We start from the raw sequence: 23,132 nt of genomic DNA, 5'->3' as shown, positions 1-23,132 counted from the left end.
TAGGTCTACAAGTAATAGACAGAGATCATAACCAGGTCTACAAGTAATAGACAGAGTTCATATCTAGTTTTACAAGTAATAGACAGAGATCATATCTATGTCTACAAGTAATAGACAGAGACCAGACATCATATCGAGGTCTACAGGTAATGGACAGAGACCAGTGATCAAATCTAGTTCTACAAGTAATGGACAGTGACCAGAGATCATATCTAGGTCTACAGGTAATGGACAGAGACCAGACATCACCTCAATGTCTACAAGTAATAGACAGTGACAAGTGATCATATATAAGTCTACAAGTTATGGAAATAAGAGACCCTATCTATGTCTACAAGTAATGGATAGAGATCATCTCTAGGTCTACAAGTAATGGGCAGTGACCAGTGATAATACCTAAGACTAAACGTAATTAATAGAAAAAGATAACATCTAGGTCTACTAGTATTGGACAGAGAACATATCAAAGACTCTAAGGTCTTTATTACTTGTAGACCTAGATGTGATATCTGGTCTCTGTCCATTACTTGTAGACCTAGATATGATCTCTGTCCATTACTTGTAGACCTAGATATGATATCTGTCTATTACTTGTAGACCTAGATATGATATCTGTCTATTACTTGTAGACCTAGATATGATCTCTGTCTATTACTTGTAGACCTAGATATGATCTCTGTCTGTTACTTGTAGACCTAGATATGATATCTGTCTATTACTTGTAGACCTAGATATGATATCTGTCTATTACTTGTAGACCTAGATGTGATCTCTGTCTATTACATGTAGACCTAGATATGATCTCTGTCTGTTACTTGTAGACCTAGATATGATATCTGTCTATTACTTGTAGACCTAGATATGATATCTGTCTATTACTTGTAGACCTAGATATGATCTCTGTCTGTTACTTGTAGACCTAGATATGATATCTGTCTATTACTTGTAGACCTAGATATGATATCTGTCTATTACTTGTAGACCTACATATGATCTCTGTCTATTACCTGTAGACCTAGATGTGATCTCTGTCTATTACTTGTAGACCTAGATATGATCTGTATCTATAACCTGTAGACCTAGATATGATCTCTGTCTATTACTTGTAGACCTAGATATAATCTGTATCTATAACCTGTAGACCTAGATATGATCTCTGTCTATTACTTGTAGACCTGGTTATGATCTCTGTCTATTACTTGTAGACCTAGATGTGATCTCTGTTTATTACTTGTAGACCTAAATATGATCTGTATCTATAACCTGTAGACCTAGATATGATCTCTGTCTATTACTTGTAGACCTGGTTATGATCTCTGTCTATTACCTGTAGACCTAGATGTGATCTCTGTCTATTACTTATAGACCTAGATATGATCTCTGTCTATTACCTGTAGACCTAGATATGATCTCTGTCTATTACTTGTAGACCTAGATAAGATCTCTGTCTATTACTTGTAGACCTAGATATGATCTCTGTCTGTTACTTGTAGACCTAGATATGATATCTGTCTATTACTTGTAGACCTAGATATGATATTTGTCTATTACTTGTAGACCTAGATATGATCTCTGTCTATTACTTGTAGACCTAGATATGATTTCTGTCTTTTACTTGTAGACCTAGATATGATCTGTATCTATAACCTGTAGACCTAGATATGATCTCTGTCTATTACTTGTAGACCTAGATATGATCTGTATCTATAACCTGTAGACCTAGATATGATTTCTGTCTTTTACTTGTAGACCTAGATATGATCTGTATCTATAACCTGTAGACCTAGATATGATTTCTGTCTATTACTTGTAGACCTCGATATGATTTCTGTCTATTACTTTTAGTCTTAGATATATTCTCTAGTTTCTTTCTTCTTGTAGACCTATATATGATTTCTGGTGTTAGTCTGAAATTGTAAGTTTACACGTTTCTATTTATGATATGATATAAAGTTGGGAAACAGTTATACAGATAAAATTATAAAAATAAAACATTAAAATCTCTCATTTTCTTAATATTTTGCATAGCCTAATGCATGTATCCCAGTTATGTTTTTGTATCTACATGAATTTAACACCAGTCTGACATTACATATACTGGTAGCTTTTCTACATGAACTTGTTAACTGTCAACACCAGTGTGCAAATTTTTTTTGATGAAATTTATGATTGAATTGTGTTTTAAATAACACATCCAGGTCAACGGTATAGATGAAATATTTCATCTTCAGAATATACAATCATAAAAAAACATAATTTCAATTTCTTAAAAACTTCATTTTGAAAGACATTCAAAGTATAAGCATACTAGTATTAAAGATAAAAAGAAAAGATGTATCAAAAATTTGGCAGACTATAATTATTATAATAATTTATACATTTTTACATGTAAATAATGAAATTCAACAATTTCTTGTAACATTTTTGATGAATTTCTGTGATTTAATATTTTGACTAGGAGAAGTCTAGCTGCTTAATGACTAGAGAGTAAAATGGCATGTATATAGTCACAATGTACAGTCAAGTATAATCACATCATTAGAATGAACAATTGACTATAATGTCAAACATTAAAGCTAAGTTTATATGATGATAACCTTAATCATAGTGTGTGTTTTTGGTTGACTTGATCCATTACAGTAAGACAGCTTCATGGGGCCCCTATCATTTCTCCGCTAATTTTCATGTAGGCTCACGGTTGAATGTTCTATTCAACTTCTGGTGGGGGTGGTGAAGACTTTTTCTTCACTTTAAAATAATCTGTCATCAATGTGGATTTTCCATCCAAAGTTCCAGTAGCCTGTCTTTTCTTGCCTGTAATCAATATTGAATTTTCTGTTTTTGAATAAAATGGAAACAAAGTAATATATAGTACAGAAATTCATTACAAAATTAATTTAAGGAAGGGAGTCTTCACATTATTATAAGCTTATATACATTCTGAAAAGTTGATATTTAATATTTTTGAAATTTTTGGATTAAACTCTTACACAAATTAACTTGCAATGAGAAAATAGGAAAAACAAACTATTAAGTAAAAATTTGCCATGTGTCCATAATTTATTAGAGAAAGTTAATCTCTCTCTCTCTCTCTCAGTTTATTCCATTGGTTCAGGATTTGCGTACTTAATCCATTTTCAAGAAGCCTTAGCATCGTTACGGGAAAGGAAAGGAGATTTTATTATTTGAAATATTGCTGCATTACTTAAGATGAACAATACAAACCCTTTAAACTCCATAATATTGCCAAATGGTTTGTTAAACATGCAATTTTTGATTTCTGTTAAGCAAACTCAAAGTTAACCTGACTTCCAGTTATGGTATGAAAATCGTTCAACCGTTAAACAATTGATACTGTATACAGGGTTATTCTCGCCCTTTGACACTTGCAAACAATTTTGCCCCGTTTTAAATTCGCCCAGTCATAGTTTTGTTTAAGAAATTATACTATATTATTTGAGTTCACCCTGTTTTAAATTCGCCCACTTGAGGATAGGGCGAAAGGGGCGAAAATTTCCCTGTATACAGTATTTACCAAATTGAAGATATCTATAATTTTAAGACACAAAATTCTTTACTTTACATAATTACTTCCCCCTAAAGCAGGGTGTTGCGTTTCTTTTGCGTTTCAGTATAGTAATGCTCATGAAATCTTGAAATGTAACCCTTGAGAAAAAAAGCTTTGTATATAGCTCCCTAAAGTGTATGGGGAATGTTCAAAAAGTTCATGGAAGATGTCAATCATTGCTCAAAATTTTCAATATGAGTACAATATGAAATCACAACAACATCATTTATCTAAATCACAAACTGAAAAACAGAATGATGGAAGTTAGTACAGTGAATTTGTATAACAATTATTATCAATATTGGATTCAACAGTAAGAGGAGTAGCTTTCGAAAAATTGTTTCCAGATAGACAGACAAATGGAGAAAAGCCTAATTATAATGCATAAGCTCCTCAGGCCTCTGATCAGTGAGAGACCAGCAGAGCTAGAATGCTGGAGTACCTCTTTTTATCTGTCTCTCTCTCTCTTTCCTTTTGTTTTCTTCTTCCACTTCTGTCTGATACTGTACGACTACATTTTTGTACAACCTCTTAAAGGGCTCTTGATCAACAATGAATGTATAACAATCACCTTGTGATTGGCTGTCAACATCTGAAGGAAAAGGTAGATTTCTTTCAAACTATCAGAGCTTATTTCTTATTCTAATTTCATTATTTTGCAGCTATATGGAAATTTATTCCACTTAAATGTTCATTAAATGGTGGACTAAGAGCTTGATAAGGGAGAAAGATTAAATCCCAATAAGTAGGTTCTCCAACAATCTGTTTTCACTTACCCAGTTTGGTCCACTGGACTTCAAAACATTTCACAAAATTCTGTTGGCATTTGTTTAATATTCTAAAAATACATGCATTAATTATAAAATATTATACATGTAAACACTATGAATCGGTACTTTTAGAAAAATTTTATCTCTTTTTTTTTAATAACATTCAAAAATAAAATCTTACCTCAAAGGTCTAATAATTGATTCTGCATCTGTGAAGCAGGATAAACCTATCATTTTAAGCTGCACAAGAAGTTCTGCTATATCTTCATAACGCACCCAAGGGACTTGATTTTTTAATTTGTTAATATCAATTCTTTTCCACTCAAAGCTAGTCTCTGTCAAATTATCAGTGGAATGAAGAAACTCATCCACCACCTGTGTAAAATTTAAAAAAGTTAATCTCACCTACAGTGCTGTACTTGTATAATGTGTAAATGAAACTGTGAGTGCTGATTCACAGTTATTATTTCCAGTGTGTACACTTTAAATTTTCAAAATATCCTCCCCCAATCTTGTTGTCTCAATGACAGAAGTGTCAATCCATATCCATACATGTTAACTCTACCGATTTAGGCGGGAGTCTACCGCTTTTTTACTCCATCTCCCGCCTACCGATTTTATGTGTAAATCTACCGCTTTTCTACAAAAATTTCGTCTAAAGTAATTTTGGTTCGCTTGGGTATCCATTTTTGAAGCCACTCGTCATGAAATCTCGTTAGATATCGCGTGATTTGACCCGGAATCATACAAAAGCTTTTTTTGTACCGATGTGTACATAGATTTCAAGCACGTATTTGACATTGACAACAGCACAAAATCAGTGATTACATTGGTTACGATAAATTTCGTGGACATTACGGCCATGAAAAAGGAGATACAGCATTTTAGAATTGGATGAAAACCATTGACATCGTCTATAAAAGCATAGGAGCTCGCAATTTAATCATTAAAGTCAATAGAAATCACTCGATTGACCAAGCCCTCATGAGGCACATCTCTACTTTCGTTTTCAATCATCGCGGGAAATCCAATTTATTTAACGAAAGATAGGGACTAGATTTAGATCTAGATTAAACTTTGTCATCATTTGTTGTGTTTAAGGGTGAAACGTTTACAGAATTTTGTAAACGTTTAAACGGATAGCAGTAAACGAAACGGTACCGTTTAAACGGGAAATATTCTATGTTGGATTTTTATGGCTACTCATTCATGTCGAATTTAATAATCAATTCTTTCACTTTAATATAAGTATGAGCTGTTATTACAAATTTATTGTTGGTCATTGTGATTTAACCGTAAGAATTTGAGGCGCATTAAATTCATTCACTTACGACCTCGTCACCCAACTGCTTGGTTTATTTGGTTACCGGACGTAGAAAAAATAATTGTAAAGATGGATCTTTTAATCTCGAAAAAAGTAAAACAGGACCTGCTGAATGTATTGAAACTTTTCAAAAAAAAATGTATTATATTTATTTAATCAAAATATATCAAGTTTTATATTTCAAGTGTCGTAAAACATCGCTAGTATTAGCAACTCGGAAATCGGAATTAATTATGTTAGCCCGTATCGGGTTGTAGATATTTTCATTCAATATGTTTCCGGTTTAGATTGTTGCTTATCAAATGGCCAAAGACGGTGTTTCTTTTGTAAATTATGAAATAAAACAATTTTTTTTGTGTTAAACTTTATTTCTGATAGACATTGATAATGACCTTCGTGTAAACGTTTACTCAAACTGTAAACGTTTAGAGCATATAATCGAAACGTCGCCGTTTACACGTGTAATCGTTTCGCCCTTAGTTGTGTTTGACAACTGAATGAACATTCAGAATTATTGCTTCTTGGCTATATAAGCAAAGACCACTATTCAAAAGGCCAAGTTAAGTAGCCAATCATAGCAAAATGATGAACATAAACAATATTTGAATAAGTATAATTTATGTCAAACTTAATGTGTTTCTGTCTATTTCTTTGCAATAGATATTTAAGATTAATGATTGTATTTTCATGTAAAACCATACATGTATATTACATGCAATATATCTTCATAAATCCAAGCGTAAATCAACGCGCGCAATGCTACCGCTTTCGTGGTCGGAATCTCCCTATTTTTCATCACAATAGGTTAACATGTATGCCATATCAAAACATTGAATTTCCAAAGATTTTTGCACCAAATGAATTTAAGATTAACTTCATTTTTTTTTTTTATTTCAAAAGAAAATTATGTTCTACGTACCTTTTTGTTTGGAAAAGAATGATTCTTTATGGCTTTTTGGTAACATCTCAGTTCTAATCTATGCTTTTCCTTCTCGTGAAATACTCCTCCACAGGAACATTTGACTTTTGAACTTTGATCACATGATATTTTCAAATTACAGTCAGTGCATCCCTCCTTCTCATGCTGGTTCTTTGTTCCTGCAATAGAAAGAGGTCTTTTCAATTTGTCTTTATACAACAGAAAGATGTCTTTAGAATGAATCTTCTTTACTTCATATTGTATTTCAGTAATCCCTGCTCTATCAGTAAACTATGCAAAGTCGTTTACATGAAAAAAGTACATGCTACTGTAGCTATTGAAAAGGTTAGCCTCTTAAAACAGTAAAATGCTGTCTTTGTCAATGTAAGCATAATAGTTGCAACTTTGAAGAACAAGAGGCCAATGGGCCACATCGCTCACCTGAATATCTTTGACCATGCTGTTCTTTACCAGATTTCCCCCTTACAATACCTTGAGTGACTCAACCCTACCCCAGGGGTCAAAACTTGGACAATTTAAAATCTACACTATCCCGCAATGCTTTTGCATAACTTTCAGCTTTTCTGGCCCAGTAGTTCCTGAGAAGAAGATTTTTCAAGATATATTTCAATGTAAAACTTGGGTCTCCTGTTGTGGCCACACCCTACTCCGGGGTCATGATTTGAACAATTTAGAATCTATACTACCCCAGGATGCTTCCACATAACTTTCAGCTTTTCTGGCCCAGTGGTTCTTGAGAAGAAGATTTTTAAAGTTTTTTCCTATATAGTTCAATGTTAAACTTTTGATTCCCTGTTGTGGCCCCGCCCAAGCTCTGGGGTCATGATTTGAAGAATTTAGAATCAAGACTACGCCAGGATGCCTCCACATAAGTTTCAGCTTTTCTGGCCCTGTGGTTCTTGAGAAGAAGATTTTTTAATGACCCCTTCCTATTTTTGTCTTTTCTTTATTATCTCCCTTTGTGCTGACATTGTTTACAATGGGCCTCTAACCTTTGTGTTGACATTGTTTACAATGGGCCTCTAACCTTTGTGTTGACATTGTTTACAATGGGCCTTTATCCTTTGTGTTGACATTGTTTACAATGGGCCTCTAACCTTTATGTTGACATTGTTTACAATGGGCCTCTAACCTTTGTGTTGACATTGTTTACAATGGGCCTTTATCCTTTATGTTTACATTGTTTACAATGGGCCTCTAATCTTTGTGTTGACATTGTTTACAATGGACCTCTAACCTTTGTGTTGACATTGTTTACAATGGGCCTTTATCCTTTGTGTTGACATTGCTTACAATGGGCCTCTGACCTTTGTGTTGACATTGTTTCAGATGGGCCTCTATCATTTAGGTAGACATTGTTTACAATGGGCCTCTATCCTTTGTGTTGACATTGTTTACAATGGGCCTCTAACCTATATGTAGACATTGTTTACAATGGACCTCTATCCTTTGTGTTGACATTGTTTACAATGGACCTCTAACCTATGTGTAGACAATGCTTACAATGGGCCTCCATCCTTTGTGTTGACATTGTTTACCATCATTTACAATGGGCATGTAACCTTTGTGTAGACATTGTTTACAATGGGCCTCTGTCCTTTATGTTGACATATATTGTTTACAGTGGGCCTCTTACATTTGTGTTGATATTGTTTACAATGGGCCTCTATCCTTTGTGTTGACATTGTTTACCATTGTTTACAATGGGCCTCTGACCTTTATGTAGACATTGTTTACAATGTGCTTAACCTTTGTGTTTACATTGCTTTCAATGGGCCACTATTCTTTGTGTTGACATTGTTAACAATTGGCCTCTGTCCTTTGTGTTGACATTGTTTACAACGGGCCTCTAACCTATATGTAGACATTCTTTACAATGGGCCTCTAACCTTTATGTTGACATTGTTTACAATGGGCCTCTAACCTTTATGTTGACATTGTTTACAATGGGCCTTTATCCTTTATGTTTACATTGTTTACAATGGGCCTCTAACCTTTATGTTGACATTGTTTACAATGGGCCTCTAACCTTTATGTTTACATTGTTTACAATGGGCCTCTAACCTTTATGTAGACATTGTTAACAATGGGCCTCTGACCTTTGTGTTGACATTGTTTACTTTGGGCATCTAACCTTTGTGTTGACATTGTTTACAATGGGTCTCTAACCTTTTTATTGACATATATTAGTGTTGGGGACAGTGGGCCTCGATTATCGGTAATAATCGGCTGTAATCGATTAATAATCGATTATAATCGAAATTTTGAACTTTAATGAAATTAATGTAGAACAGTTTACACTTATTCAGATTTTTGTCAGACTTTTACAAAAAAAAAATCATTTACTCACATAAACATGATAAAATACTCAACAATGTTAATTAAAATTTCTTATTTAAAAAGTGGAAAAAAAAAATATTTTGTTTACTTTAATCAATATAGGAATATTGAAACAGAATAGGAATTTATTTTTTTAATAAAGTCCATGCAATGGATATTTTACTGATATTAGTCCCACCTTTCATTTAATACAGGTATTTATTTCTTAAAATTGCAAGTTTTAAAAGTAGTTATCCAGAAGTGAGACTTGTTCTTCTGATTATAATTATGTTTAAAGATTGACTAGACTAATTATGTTTTTCTTTGTATAGTAAACCCTTGCAATATCACCGTTTCCTCATTTTATGTAACCCCATTTTTAATCATGGTGGTAAAAGTGTCAACAAGACACGGAATCCTTCCATGTTTTCAACATTCATCACTATTTTTATGCTCTTTGCACTTGGATTTGGTAATAAAATTAAAGTATGACAATTTTATTTTTTGTTAGCGATGTCGGCGACATTTATTTAATAATCGATTAGTAGCATCGAAGAGCTTCTAACGACCGACAATCGATCGTCGGCGACAATCGTTCCATCACTAACATATATTGTTTACAATGGGCCTCTAACCTTTGTGTTGACATTTTTTACAATGGGTCTCTAACCTTTGTGTTGACATTGTTTACAATGGGCCTCTATCCTTTATGTTGACATACATGTATATTGTTTACTTTGGGCCTCTTACCTTTGTGTTGACATTGTTTACAATGGGCCTCTAACCTTTTTATTGACATATATTGTTTACATTGGGCCTCTTACCTTTGTGTTGAAATTGTTTACAATGGGCCTCTAACCTTTTTATTGACATATATTGTTTACTTTGGGCCTCTAGACTTTGTGTTGACATTGTTTACACTGGGCCTCTAACCTTTTTATTGACATATATTTTTTACTTTGGGCCTCTAACCTTTGTGTTGACATTGTTTACAATGGGCCTCTAACCTTTATTGTTTACAATGGGCCTTTATCCTTTATGTTTACATTATTTACAATGGGCCTCTAACCTTTATGTTGACATTGTTTACAATGGGCCTCTCTTTTCTCTGTTGATGTTGACAGTCTTTCCAGTTCTTTATTTGTTCTCCAGCCTGTTATCCTGTGGGAAGAATATGTATGCAATTTAAAATGTTTCATTTACTGTAAATGTATTATATTTAGTGTGTACAATATTTGGCGGAAATTTATTTTAGAACAAGTTAGTGTAGATTTGATTTCGAGCATTTCTTAATGTTCTTATTAATGTATATATATGCTTAACACTTTTAGCATTGAACTTGAATTAGCGGAAGTTTCTTTCTGCCAAAAAGTGAAAGAAAACTCTGCCAAATGTAATACGTTTACAGTATGTCATTTTCTTCTCATTATAACATACATGTTTTTTATCAGATCTCTTCCAAATATTTTCTTCACACTATATACTGTGAAATCAATAATTTTCAAGGGAGTTTAATTTTTTCTGGTTTTGAGGTATGAAGAGAGCCACAATTTCCCATCCATCACGAAATGTAAAATGTTACATACATTATTTGAACTACTCAACAATCCTTCATCATGAAATCAAATCCCCATCGACCAAAAGTTTTTGCTCAAACCACAAAAATTTCACCCCACAAAAATATGTGATTTTACAATCTTTAATTAAAGTCTTCTCTAGATATTTTCTTCACACTACACATTAAATCAGAATTATTCCCATCAAACTTCCTTCACAGACACTTGTTTATTGGGTTAGAGTCTTGCCTGTACCTTGTTAATGGATCTTGCTGGTTGCATGCCATTTCTCTAAACAATTCCTGAGCTTTCTCTATTCCAATATCTCTCAGTCCTTTGTCATAGTCAAAACCAACTAGCATTGCCATAGCAACCAAGGTCTCCCTTGTCAGCTCAAGTTTATTTTCAGTATCTCTAATGTCATAGACATCAACTAAATATTCATGCTATAAAAAAAGAACATAATTGAAAAAGAAATACCTTGTACATGCATCTGCACCTATTGATAAAAATATTATTGGGACCATTTTAATTTTTTGTTAAGGAATTAAACTGGGTACTACATGTATTGAGTTTATAATTTTTCTTGCTGTTCATCACAATAAATAATGCTTTAAATCTTACCTTGTTTAATGCATGTAAATTTTTGTATACAACTTTGCCTCCATAAAGAAAGGCATCTGCATCTTCAGTGAGGATACCATCAACTTTCTGAAAAAATATATACAAGGTCCATAAGCTAGATTTACTGAGACACTAAGTTTTAAATAAATCACACATGTATATGCATTACCTACATGTGTGCTAGTAGATTTGAGTGAACTTATATTTGAAGAGACGTACATCAATTTACCGATTCAATTTTTCTTAAATTCATTATTTGCAATTATAACAGTTTGAAACAAGGGAAAATGTACTTTTTTAATTGCAAGTAGATGAAGGAAACAGATTAGTTCAAGTTGTTATATATTGTTTTTGAATCCTGCGAACTAAATTTAATGTATATCATGATGATATATCCAATTAAAATAAAGTTTGAACATATGTCTTAAATGAAGCAAAATGAAGACTTTTGTCCAGCTTACCCCAGTGTTGTTTAACCAGGCACAGTAGGCCTCGGCTTCTCCTGGTGCCTGAACACAAGGCAACCCAAGGCACTCTAACACAGCAAAACACTGTCAAATACACAAAGTAGACTACTGAGATTTATATATGGGTTAATCATTGTTAATAGACTTTTCTCTTCATACTTCTTACAATTAAGATATTCAAAATATGAGAGCAATCAGAGACATGCAATTACCTCAACCAAGAATTACCCCCCCCCCCCCCCCCCCCCCCAACACCGCTGCCTCCATCCCACCCACCACCAAATACACATATAAACCTATAAACCTGACTTACTGGCAGAAGGTATGTGTTCATTTATCATAGAACAGAATAAACTTATTAGCATACAGTGCATGTTTATATTTGGCTATTCTTTCCCCTTTTCCTACTTGTACCTTTTCAGTGATTGAATTAAACCACTGTCTGTGTGGCTTGCTGGATGCAAATCCATCTTTATTGCGAGCCAATATTGTGTCTCTCTTACATTCAGGGGCTACTCCATCAGCAATAAATACCAGTTTTACTCCGGCCTTCATCAGCCTAGTTGTTCTCTGGTACAATGTCCTAAAAATACAAGTGAATCCACACAATCTCAATTACAACAGGCCACAGAGATGGGAATTCTGTGACTGGACCAAACAAACCAGAGATACAGAGTACAGAAGTCATAAAGAGAGATGAGGGTTTATTTGGTTAGATCTGACATACCCAAGATATTACAGGTGACAGAGATCTTTGATTAGATCTCACAAACCTGAGACAAAACAGGTAAAAGAGATCTTTGATTAGATCTGACAAAACTGAGATTTTGATTTGATCTGATTTACCTAAGATCTTGATTTTTAATTAGGTCTGACATACCTGAGATTTTGATTGGATCTGATTTACCTGAGATATGATTTGGTGTACCTGAGATATAGGTGAGGAACGGTCTGATTACTTCTGAATTCCACGATCCACCCACTGAGGTCTACTGCCAGGGTTTTTCCTGCCAAAGATTTCACAGGGACAGACTTCTGTGCCACGGGGGACAAGACCTTCCACAGATCCTTCACACCCATCTCAATTGTGAAGCTGAAAGAAATACCATATTTAGAACAGTTTTATAAATGTCTGTGTTTGTTTATCATAATTAATTAATGTTGCAGCTTTTGCAGAAAAAAAATACACAACCTGCTTACTATTGGGGTTTTTTTTTTCAGAAACAGCTGCAACATTAATTCCTATATATTAACAAACAAATTAAGCTAGCTGTATTGATGGATGTATTGATTGAGGGATGTAAACAGACACCCCAATTACTCTATTGAATATATTTTATTATTCCAAATCAGGGCCGTTTTGGACATATTACATGCATGATTATTAAATAGAACATATAATAATTATTTACAAAATGCGATATAATAGTATGACATCCCCAGATCATATATACAACTTGAAGACTAGATTTGCTCCTGGTTCAATTGATCATAACTTTTCTAATTCATATTTTTTAATCTGTATGCAAACTGAGCTCACAAACATTATGTTGTCAGTGAATTTCTTTAAAAAGTATTAAAGGTTATTCAGCTCATGAACTGCTGGATTAGCAGGTCCAGTACAATCTCTTGATTTAGCTATATAGCTTTAAAAAGCTATATAGCTTTATCTTTCAAAATAGCTTTATTTAGCATTTATATACAGCAAAATCAGTAAATTGTTATGTATTTGTCTTCAACATATATGGCAAAAACAATTAGTCCTTTGACTTTCAACTTTGTTCATTTGTAACCAGTGCCTACAAGGGTTACATTCTCTATTGTACAAGTAGCAATCTTTTTTGTTTAATTCTCATTTATTTCATTGCAGTTATCAATGGTTACAAAGGATACTGTGGTTTGAAATGGGTTACAATGGTTACAACAGTTACAAAAAAAATTGTGTTGAATTATTAGATTTATGGAACCTTTGTTACTGAAATAATTAGTCCTGTAACAGGGTTACAAATGAACATAGTTGAAAGTAGGACTAATTTCTTGCCATATCTACTTGGAATATATTGGTTTTGAAAATACATTTACTTGTAAATGGATTCAATAAGATGTAAATGAGCCTATATCACTAATTAAAAAACTAAATCAAAAATCTACATTCCAAAACTATCTTATTGCCTGTATTCATTAACCATTATGCATGAACATACATGTGCAAACAAGTACATGGTAGCATGTAGTGATCGTATGTACATGTACACCTACATGAGAGTTTATATGTACATGAAGGCCCAATTTTAGTTTATACCTTCTTTTGACCACGAGCTTATATGACTGTTTTCACAAAAACACTTACTAAAATCTGCGCTCTTGTTTGAATTTTGATGTACCAGGAAGATAAAACTAGGCCTTGCTCCAGTTCGGGAAAAATTGTTTACTCCTTTTCGGAATACTTCCTTGATATGACGGGATATGTCGAACCTAGATGTATTCCGAGTGTTCAAAAAAAAATGGCGGACAACAGATTGGACACGCAAATCGAGAAGTTGACACAAGCGATTAAATTAACACAAAAACTCAGGGCCAGCGTCTCTAAAGTATTTACAGACCTTTCTGATGGCTTTCAAGCACCGACAGGAGACGAGAAAGCGCTGCTAAATAAGCTTCAGAAGTCTCTCACAGCTGTAAATGACAATCTGGGGTAATGTTTACATTTTGAATTTCCTCGGCCTAATTTATTCGAAAAAAAAAAAAACTTATCACATAATAATAAGACATTAATCTTAAAGATAGACAATATGTGTAGTTAAATAATATAAAACACATGCACTTGAGGCGTGGATACCCTCTCCCATGTAATAAAAAAAATAACTTACAATGTTTATAGATCCTTTAGTTAAAAAGAGACATATTATATGTCTCTGGTTAAAATTCTCAAAAAATTAGACTCCTTTAACTTTAACTACATTGTGTATTCTTGCCACAATCCAATACAAATGTTAATTTAATTGGTAAAGAAACTATATACATGATGATGCAGGTCACTGTTGGTATCTTAGTTTGCAGAGTAAGTTGTTCAGAGCTGGAGGTTCTGAACAGATCTTCTATTTCAGCATTGATATGGTAAGAATATCAGATAGTGACTTTTTCTAGTTCCTTGGACTGTTTGTTCGACCAGTAGATGACCAATTGTTTTCACCACCAACCATCAGCTAGTGTTGTCAAATCGGTTGAAACTCAGAATCGATTAATCGGTAACATCGGTTGACCCAATTCACCCAAACCGATTGATCATCGGCCAATAATCGAATCGGTAACCCTTTGCATAAAATAGGCATTAGATTTTTTATAAAAATTAGAATTTTATTGTTAAATAATGTAAGTAAAGGTGCATTGCATAGATCAAAATTCTAAAAACAGTATATACATACATGTTAACTCTACCGATTTAGGCGGGAGTCTACCGCTTTTTCATTCCATCTCCCGCCTACCGATTTTATTCGTAAATCTACCGCTTTTCTACAAAAGTTTTGTCAAAAGTATTTTTGGTTCGCTTGGGTATCCATTTTTGAAGCCACTCCTCATAAAATCTCGTTAGATATCGCGTTATTTGACCCGGAAGCATACAAACGCTTTTTTTGTACCGTTATATACATAAATTTCAAAGCATGTATTTGACAATGACAACAGCACAAGATTACAAATGATTACATTGGTTACGATAAATTTCGTCAACACTATGCCATAAAAAAAGAGATAAAACATTTTAGAATTGGATGAAAACGTTTGACATCGTCTACAAAAGCACAGGAGCTCACAATTTTATCAATAAAGTCAATAGAATCACTCTATTGACTAAGCCATGAGGCACATCTCTACTTTCGTTTTCGATCATCCGATCGCGGGAAATCTGATTTAATTAACGAAAGATAGAAACTAGATTTATATCTAGATTAAACCATGTCATCATTTGTTGTGTTTTACAACTGAATGAACATTCAGAATTATTGCTTCTAGGCTATATCAGAATACACAGCCAATCAAAGCAAAATGATGAGCTTGAAAAATATTTGAAGGTGTTTTTGTCTACTTCTTTGCAATTAATTATTGTAGTTTTTATTTAAGGCCATACATGCATTATATATTACATGAAATATATATATTATCGTTATAAATCCTAGCGTAAAACAACGCGCGCGCAATGCTACCGCTTTTGACGTCTGAATCTCCCTATTTTTCATCACAGTAGGTTAACATGTATGGTATATATGCAGTTTGATTAACGATTTCAGTAATACAGATTTTTGCATGATTAGGAATTACTTGGCCTGGGAAAAGTAAGCATTGACAGATCAGGTTTTAATTTACATGATCATCTAAAATGTATATGGAATTAATTTTTTAAACTGTTATAAGACATTTAATATTGCAAATTCCTTGTGATTCTGTATGAAATGACAGGTGAATTCCCCCAAATACTGAAAATTAATATATTTTATTATATAGTCTATTTATATTCCCTATATAATTTATACAAGTGCAAACAGTTCATAACACTATATATTCACTGGATTTGAGGCCATATCCACCGGAGGGTCACTGCGCGTGCAGCAGCATTGTGACGTGACAATCAAAACCTCAAACAACGTTGTAAACAGTGGTTGCAAAGGCCATAGCGAGCTACGTATCTTAGCAGGAAAAATATTATAAAAACCAATTGCAGGATTATTTTTACATTTGGACGTTTTACACAGCAAAACTCGGAAAGGAAAACATGGAGTTTATGTTGACAAACTGTAATCTGGACATTTTTTTTTCAACGACAGAGGTTCGTTAATGAAAATGGTGTCGTCATTCAGCCCTCAATGTCTTATTATTTATTCAAATTTGGACTATATAATAAAACAGTTATGGACTCTTTTGGTGTTGAATATGGTTTGTTATTCACCAGAAAAATATCCATATTGACCTCGGTTTCGCCTCGGTCAATATGAATATTTTTCTGGTGAATAACAAACCATTTTCAACACCAAAAGAGTCCATAATTGTATATTATTTAAACAAGTAGTTTAGTTTCTTCAGTTAAGAAATACAAATATCATTATCTTTTGATTTACTTTAAACAGATTTTAAGTACATGTATTCTAAAATAGTAAAGGACAACTCTTGAAAGATATATATTTTGATAACAAGAGCCTGTTCTTGAAATAAAAGTGAGAAAAATGTAAAAAAAAAAAAAAAGATATGTGCTGAAATATACCGATTGTTAAAATCTCCAATCGATTGTCTAAAATCGACAGCCTTTCCGACCGATCATCGATTATAAATCGATCATTGTGACAACACCTCCATCAGCATTCTAAATTTTAAGCTGTTCCCTTTTTAACGCAAGCATATGTTTTTTTAATGCATTTGAGAGTCATCAATCTTAATATTACATATGTATTACATATTTTTTTACTACCGAAAATTTCGGTAAAATTGAAAGGTACACGCACTCCTGTGATTTTATTCTGTTTTTTTCCAACTTGTTTCAAAAATCATTTAACATTGTTTTTTTTTTTCAGAGATTTGGAAAAGTTGGCCCCCAATATTCACAGCACAACAAACATCCCTCCACTATTACTGAACAGCACTGGTCTCCTGGGGCTGGACCCCGCCACAGATAAATCAGGCATCGCTACCCAGCTACATCACACTCACAAATGGACCAACAAGGTGAGACTTGGGTCTGCTGTGTTCGGCAACAATTGCAAAGTCATGGGGCACATGACACCCTTAAAATTAATGTCTGATATTAAGGTAGGTGAGCAAGGAACATTTTAGGCACTACAAAACAACAGTGAAATTTACATTCTTTATTAAAATCTTACAAATGTTTCTATAAAAAGTTATTATAACTTGTCTCAATGGTTTTTTTCTTTGTTAATTTATGATGTGCATGATTTAGTTTCCTAGATATTCATGATTTTTTTTTCTATTTATTAGGTACACAAACTTGGGGATTACTCAGCACAATTTTTAGGAACCAATCAGCTAAAGAGAACAAATCAGGGTCCTGCGGGCCAGTCCAAGCGTATGAGGCGACCAGAGCCCACCATACACCGCGTACCGGAAAACATGTAAGTACAACAACCAGAGCCCACCATACACCGCGCACCGGAAAACGTTCAAGTACAACAACCAGAGCCCACCATTCACGGTGTACCGGAAAACATGTAAGTACACCGAGGCCGATATGAGGGATTTAGCTTCCAATACCATAATGTGACCCATTATTAAAGGAATAAATATCATCCCATTTTTAGTTCACCTGAGCCAAACGCTAAATTAAGCTCTGTTTGGTGTTTGCTGTTCTCATCATTGTTGTAAACTTGTTATAATTTCATCTTTATCTCCAGAACCAATGTTTTTAACCAAACATGACCAAGAGTAACATTGGGTGAAGGGAATTCATATTTGTTCGAAAGAACGGATACATCCTTTTTTAAGAGGAGATAATTAAGAAAAACAAATTTGATTGGTGTCATTTAAAAATCTTTTTAAGAACTGCAAGGACAGGAAGGATCTAAGCTTTTTGATATCGAAGGTAGAGTTGGGCCACTTTGGGCAGTCAAAGCTTTTCAAAGATATACATAGAAAATCTTTTATTAAACTCTTTTCTTCACAAACCGCAAAATCATAATTTTCGTAATTGACCCCTATGACAGGGTGAAGCTACAATGGGGAATCAAACATACATAGGAATATGTAGGAAAAAGAAACTTTTGATAAAGAAAAAATGGCCATAGTAACTCAGGGGAGCACTGTGGCCCTTGGACTTTTGTTTTATTCCCAAATTTGATTATGATAATGTACAAATGATTTGATTGCAGAAATATCCAGCAATTGGTTACAACAGTCGACAGGAGCTATCCAGACATGTCTGTATCACTGATTAGACCCATGGGAAATAGTACAGTCCTACAGGTAGGTATCAAGTCTGTATCACTGATTAGACCCATGGGAAATAGTACAGTCCTACAGGTAGGGAAATAGTCTGTATCACTGATTAGACCCATGGGAAATAGTACAGTCCTACAGGTAGATATCAAGTCTGTATCACGGATTAGACCCATGGGAAATAGTACAGTTGTACAGGTAGGGAAATAGTACAGTCCTACAGGTAGGTATCAAGTCTGTATCACTGATTAGACCAATGTCAAAAAGAACTGTTCTACATTGATAAAATTTTCTTTGGACACTAGTTTGACTCTGTGATTGACCATTAATTACATTTATTTATCCATAGATGAACATTGAATTATTACACGTTGCAGAATGCATTGTGTCATTAATTGTGAAATATATTAAACTAATTAACATGTATAATGTCTAATTAACTTTTGATGTATGTTTAACATAAAAGTTTTATTCAAAAGTTGAACTTGTTAAATTCATTTTATTTAAAACCAAATCAAGATGTCCAAAAACCAATACCTGATTTTAAATGCTTGTAGATAACCCTGGCCAAGACATTGAAGGCAGTGATAGTGTTGAGGGGACTTTTGATAGAGTACGTATCTATCAAGGCCTATAATGAGGACTTCTTAACGGACGATGGGCGGGTGAGTACGGGACTGTATCATCTAATAAAAGGGGATGATGTAATTCAACATTAGTACAAGTAATTCATCCAGTAAGTTTAGTTTACATTTATGAGTTTGTAAAACTGAGTGGGAGAAAACTAACCTATTGTGCTTAAAATGCCGCAGAATATAAAGCAACCTTTGCAAAAGCATGTCTTCATAGAGGGATTGTACAATAGATCAATAACTTCTTATTTAATATAGAGTGAATTAAGTGTATGATGTGAAATAGACTTCTAACACACATTATATAAATTTCAGTTTAATATTTAATGTGTGAAGCACCGGTCCGTAAGGACAAAACAGGTGAAAATCACCATGATATATTATGCCATGTGAACTCATGGATCATAAATAAAATGTAGATAACCATTGAACTGTAGGTTTGTTTTGGTCGGGTTTTAAATTATATAGTTCTATTTCATCATATAGATGCTTTAATTAATAACAAAACACATTATTAAAAACGTTAAGTGGACTGTGATTGTTTTAAAACCTACTTTATAGCCACAATATCTTAAAATATTTCGATGGAACAGTACCAGGATAAGAAAAAGAAACATTTCAGTTTAATCTTTTAATGTGTTATCTGTTTTTGATTTACCGGGTATATGCTATGAAGTAACATCGTCATGATCATTATATGATAAAAGTTTTGGACCGGTGAAATATTCGTTTATATAACTGTGAGATTGTGTTAACTGTCTGTCCGAATGTCCTGTGGCGAGTTTTCTTTTTTGCGAAGACCGAGTATGATTTCTGTGTTGATACCGTTTTATAGTTACTTATTTAATTTTTATTTCCTTTACCTTTAGCCTGATATATGGTCCAAATCCAGATATCAAGTTTTCAATAAGGTAAGTTTGTGTAAATTTTGGTTAAAGTTCAGTTGAAGTAAATGTACATCATTATACATTATTTTTATAGAGGTACAAAAAAAAATAACCAAATATTTCTGATTTATGTAACAGGTGACAGATTTAGTAACTGCAGCCACCATACATTTCTGCCATCCCCAACTCCCAGATGTCAAGCAGGCAAACTGTTGGCATGAATGTAATGTACAAATAAAAACTTTTTAAACATTCCTTAATTTGATTTTTAAAATGGGACTGTATCTTTCATTTTAATTCTTAAATTCTTTAGTCCTAGCTGTTTTACTGTTTCACTATCCTAGTGTAACAAACATTTGTTTGTCTTTCCATCATTCCAACTCTTTTCTTGAGTGAAGAGGAGTTATACACCTTTAGTATAGTATTGAATGATAATTCCATAATGACAATGTCAGGTCTGACAATATTTAATGGAAGTTGCTTGTAACACATGCCTGTATGATATTGACCTATTGCTATCAGTTTTATCAGTCGGTGTTTGTCATTCATCGTGCATTAACATTTGAACATTTTCAGCGTCTTCTCTGAAACCGCTTGACCAATTTCAACCAATTTTGACATATAGCATCTATGGTTAGAGGCAGTGTTAGAAACTCTCTGTAAAATTAGCTAGACATGCAGGGCTGATTGCAAGTGGAAGATGTCAGCCCTGTCAAAAATGTACTAGCCCGAAAAAAAGCAATTGTCTTTCAAAATGTTACAGTATTGTAAATTGGGCCAGCTCACTATATATTGGATTACTTGATATCGCGATTACTAAACTTAGCGAAACTCTTTCGCGATGGAGATAAGAAACGTCTTTTGGATGGGGCAAATGTGCTATTGAATACAATGCAAGATCGATCATTGTAGAATTTATTAGGACAGAAAAGTAAAAAAATCCTAATGGAATACCTTGCTTAACAATTAATCGCTGAACCAGCCTTATAAATTTTTGATTTTTGACAGGAGCTATTCCTAAAATGTGACATTTTTAATGATATTTTAACTAATCTGGCTCTTCTTGCTAAATATTCATTGAAAATTGACACATTGTATATTGTAAAGCTGAAATTTTTTTTTCCAAACTTTCCTTATTAGACAATCTACTATTTGGAGGTAAATTCTTGGCAATACATTGTACTTTCAGCGTAAAACTGTTCGAATCATTCGATTGTCACTCCTGTAAACAATGCCATGTGCACCAGTAATCGCACGAGGTTAAGAGCTTTCTTGACTCCCCCTCAAAAGAGCGGTAGTATGTTAAATAACTGAGAGGTACTCACAATATTACGATATTACTGCTTGTAACTCTTTGAAGCCAGTGATATTAGTTGATCTTAGAGAGGTTTATCAAATATCTAAATTTTAATTTATATTGAAAATATACACGTCCAGCCGGGCGTCTATACATGGAAATTTGTCCGTCTGTGACAAAATTTATGCGTCTCGGGCGGTCGGGCGCATGGTTATTTCAAACACTGTTAGAGGGGAACAAAAATTGTGAATTTCATGGTCCCTGCCCCCCTGGGGCCTGGAGGTGGGGCCAAAACCATTAAAATGAATGCAATCTTTAAAATCTTCTTCTTTAGTCCTTGACATGAAGCAGTCAAACTGTTGGTATAATTGTAATCGGCATTGAGTCCTCTACCAAAATTGTGAAATTCATGGTCCCTGGGTCAGGGGTTCTAGTGCTAGGATGGGGCTAAATAGATTATATAGTGAAAATGCATTATTTCTTTGAAATTCTTCTTCTCTGCTCCTTGGTATTAAATAAAATAACCAAGTGCATAGTTATGTTGAATAAGGCTGCCTTTTTTTTTTTAAATTGTGAATTTCATGAACAGTAAAATGATACATGTACAAATAAAATATCAATGGCATTGCTATTTCTTGCAGTGAAAAATTTGTGGTGCTTCACTCGCTGAAGTTTAACACCTATTATACATGTCTTTTATATTTGTATATTATGCAATTACAACCCCATATTAACGAAAGAATATTTGCACACAATGTCCCCAAAAAAAAGAACAATTTCAATAGTCAGGTAATTTATGAAATATATTAAAAGTTTGTTCATTCCTAGAACATCCCTTGTACATGTATATGCTGTCATATTAAATAAGTTGCCCACATTTGGTTCCTTTGCTTTCAGATTTGGTTAAATAATTACAAGACCTTATTCTCAGCGCCATGTTCTAAGTGTGGTAAATATCTCCAGGGATTCCTACCCCCAATATGGAGGGACACACGCTCCTCCCAGCCTCTGCACGATGGATGTCGTCAGTGATATCAGGACCCCTCAGCGGGGGGATATCTCAAGATATCTACAGAACCTCTTAACTCTGGGATGATATCAGGAGATATCTGCATCATTCCTCATGAGGAAACCCAAGATATCTTCTGAAAAAATCCTAAAGGAGTCTATTGTGCTGCAGAAATCTGAGAATGTTTAGTCAGTTGTGGGAAAGTATAAATAACAGAAATGGAATAATGTCCCTAATGAGTGACTACTTCTTGCATTTATGACAACTTTTAGTGCCACAGCAAATGTTACAATCTGCACATTGTGACTGTATTATGCAATGTCAGGGTCATACATGTATAAACTTAGTATACATTAACATTATGTATATATATATGTTTTCTTTCTCAGTGTTGCAACCATTATCACCTCTCTTCAAAACAAAAACTAAAAACCAGATGGGGGAACAAGGCCTTTAGCTTTAAATATTAAGAAATCTTGTTCAGTTTGTGAATTGAGTATTCATATTAAGTTCTCATTATTGAAATTTATGAAATGATGAGAAGCAAACCTTTTCTGAGAGAAAAAAATCTCGATAAAAATTATTTTCTATAACTATTACTTCATTTTCTTGTTACAAGAACTATGTAAGATTAGATTAGGAAAAAGTAAGTAATTTGCAAATAGTTATTTTAAAAATCCTAAAAGTTTGAAGCTTTCAACCCACCCACCCTCTTTTGCCCTTAACCTTTTGGAGCCCTAGGGTGTTTACCAGCCTAATGCCTATTAAGCTCACTTTAGCTTTCAACTCAGGTGAGCACTGCC

General features: G+C 33.7%; 2 protein-coding genes across 4 annotated transcripts; one reads left to right on the top strand and one right to left on the bottom strand.

The window, feature by feature from the left end:
- Positions 1-2,057: 2,057 nt before the first annotated feature.
- LOC134243024 (flap endonuclease GEN homolog 1-like) lies at positions 2,058-13,990 on the bottom strand. 3 transcript variants are annotated; one of them, XM_062725234.1, is made up of 12 exons: positions 13,919-13,938; positions 12,497-12,661; positions 11,983-12,151; positions 11,563-11,652; positions 11,102-11,188; positions 10,733-10,923; positions 9,991-10,082; positions 6,582-6,760; positions 4,520-4,713; positions 4,345-4,406; positions 4,011-4,160; positions 2,058-2,814 (listed from the first exon to the last, which is right to left on the bottom strand). In XM_062725234.1, the coding sequence occupies exons 2-12, from the start codon at positions 12,646-12,648 to the stop codon at positions 2,708-2,710; spliced, it is 1,473 nt and encodes a 490-aa protein (XP_062581218.1). In that variant the 5' UTR covers positions 12,649-12,661; positions 13,919-13,938; the 3' UTR covers positions 2,058-2,707. The 3 variants fall into 3 exon arrangements, with proteins under 3 accessions (XP_062581218.1, XP_062581217.1, XP_062581216.1); XM_062725233.1 differs by lacking the exon at positions 13,919-13,938 and adding an exon at positions 13,755-13,783; XM_062725232.1 differs by having other exon boundaries at positions 2,059-2,814; positions 13,871-13,990.
- Positions 13,991-14,050: 60 nt separating this feature from the next.
- LOC134243025 (mediator of RNA polymerase II transcription subunit 27-like) lies at positions 14,051-22,529 on the top strand. Its single transcript, XM_062725237.1, has 9 exons — positions 14,051-14,263; positions 17,130-17,280; positions 17,551-17,684; positions 18,438-18,531; positions 19,062-19,169; positions 20,006-20,047; positions 20,162-20,218; positions 21,706-21,732; positions 22,218-22,529. The coding sequence occupies exons 1-9, from the start codon at positions 14,073-14,075 to the stop codon at positions 22,350-22,352; spliced, it is 939 nt and encodes a 312-aa protein (XP_062581221.1). The 5' UTR covers positions 14,051-14,072; the 3' UTR covers positions 22,353-22,529.
- Positions 22,530-23,132: the final 603 nt, after the last annotated feature.

The sequence above is a fragment of the Saccostrea cucullata genome, unplaced genomic scaffold (genome assembly GCF_032062105.1).
Source record: "Saccostrea cucullata isolate Sc308-1 unplaced genomic scaffold, CSIRO_AGI_Scuc_v1 ctg501, whole genome shotgun sequence".
Taxonomy (NCBI): domain Eukaryota; kingdom Metazoa; phylum Mollusca; class Bivalvia; order Ostreida; family Ostreidae; genus Saccostrea; species Saccostrea cuccullata.
This window is presented reverse-complemented; position numbering and strand designations above follow the sequence as displayed.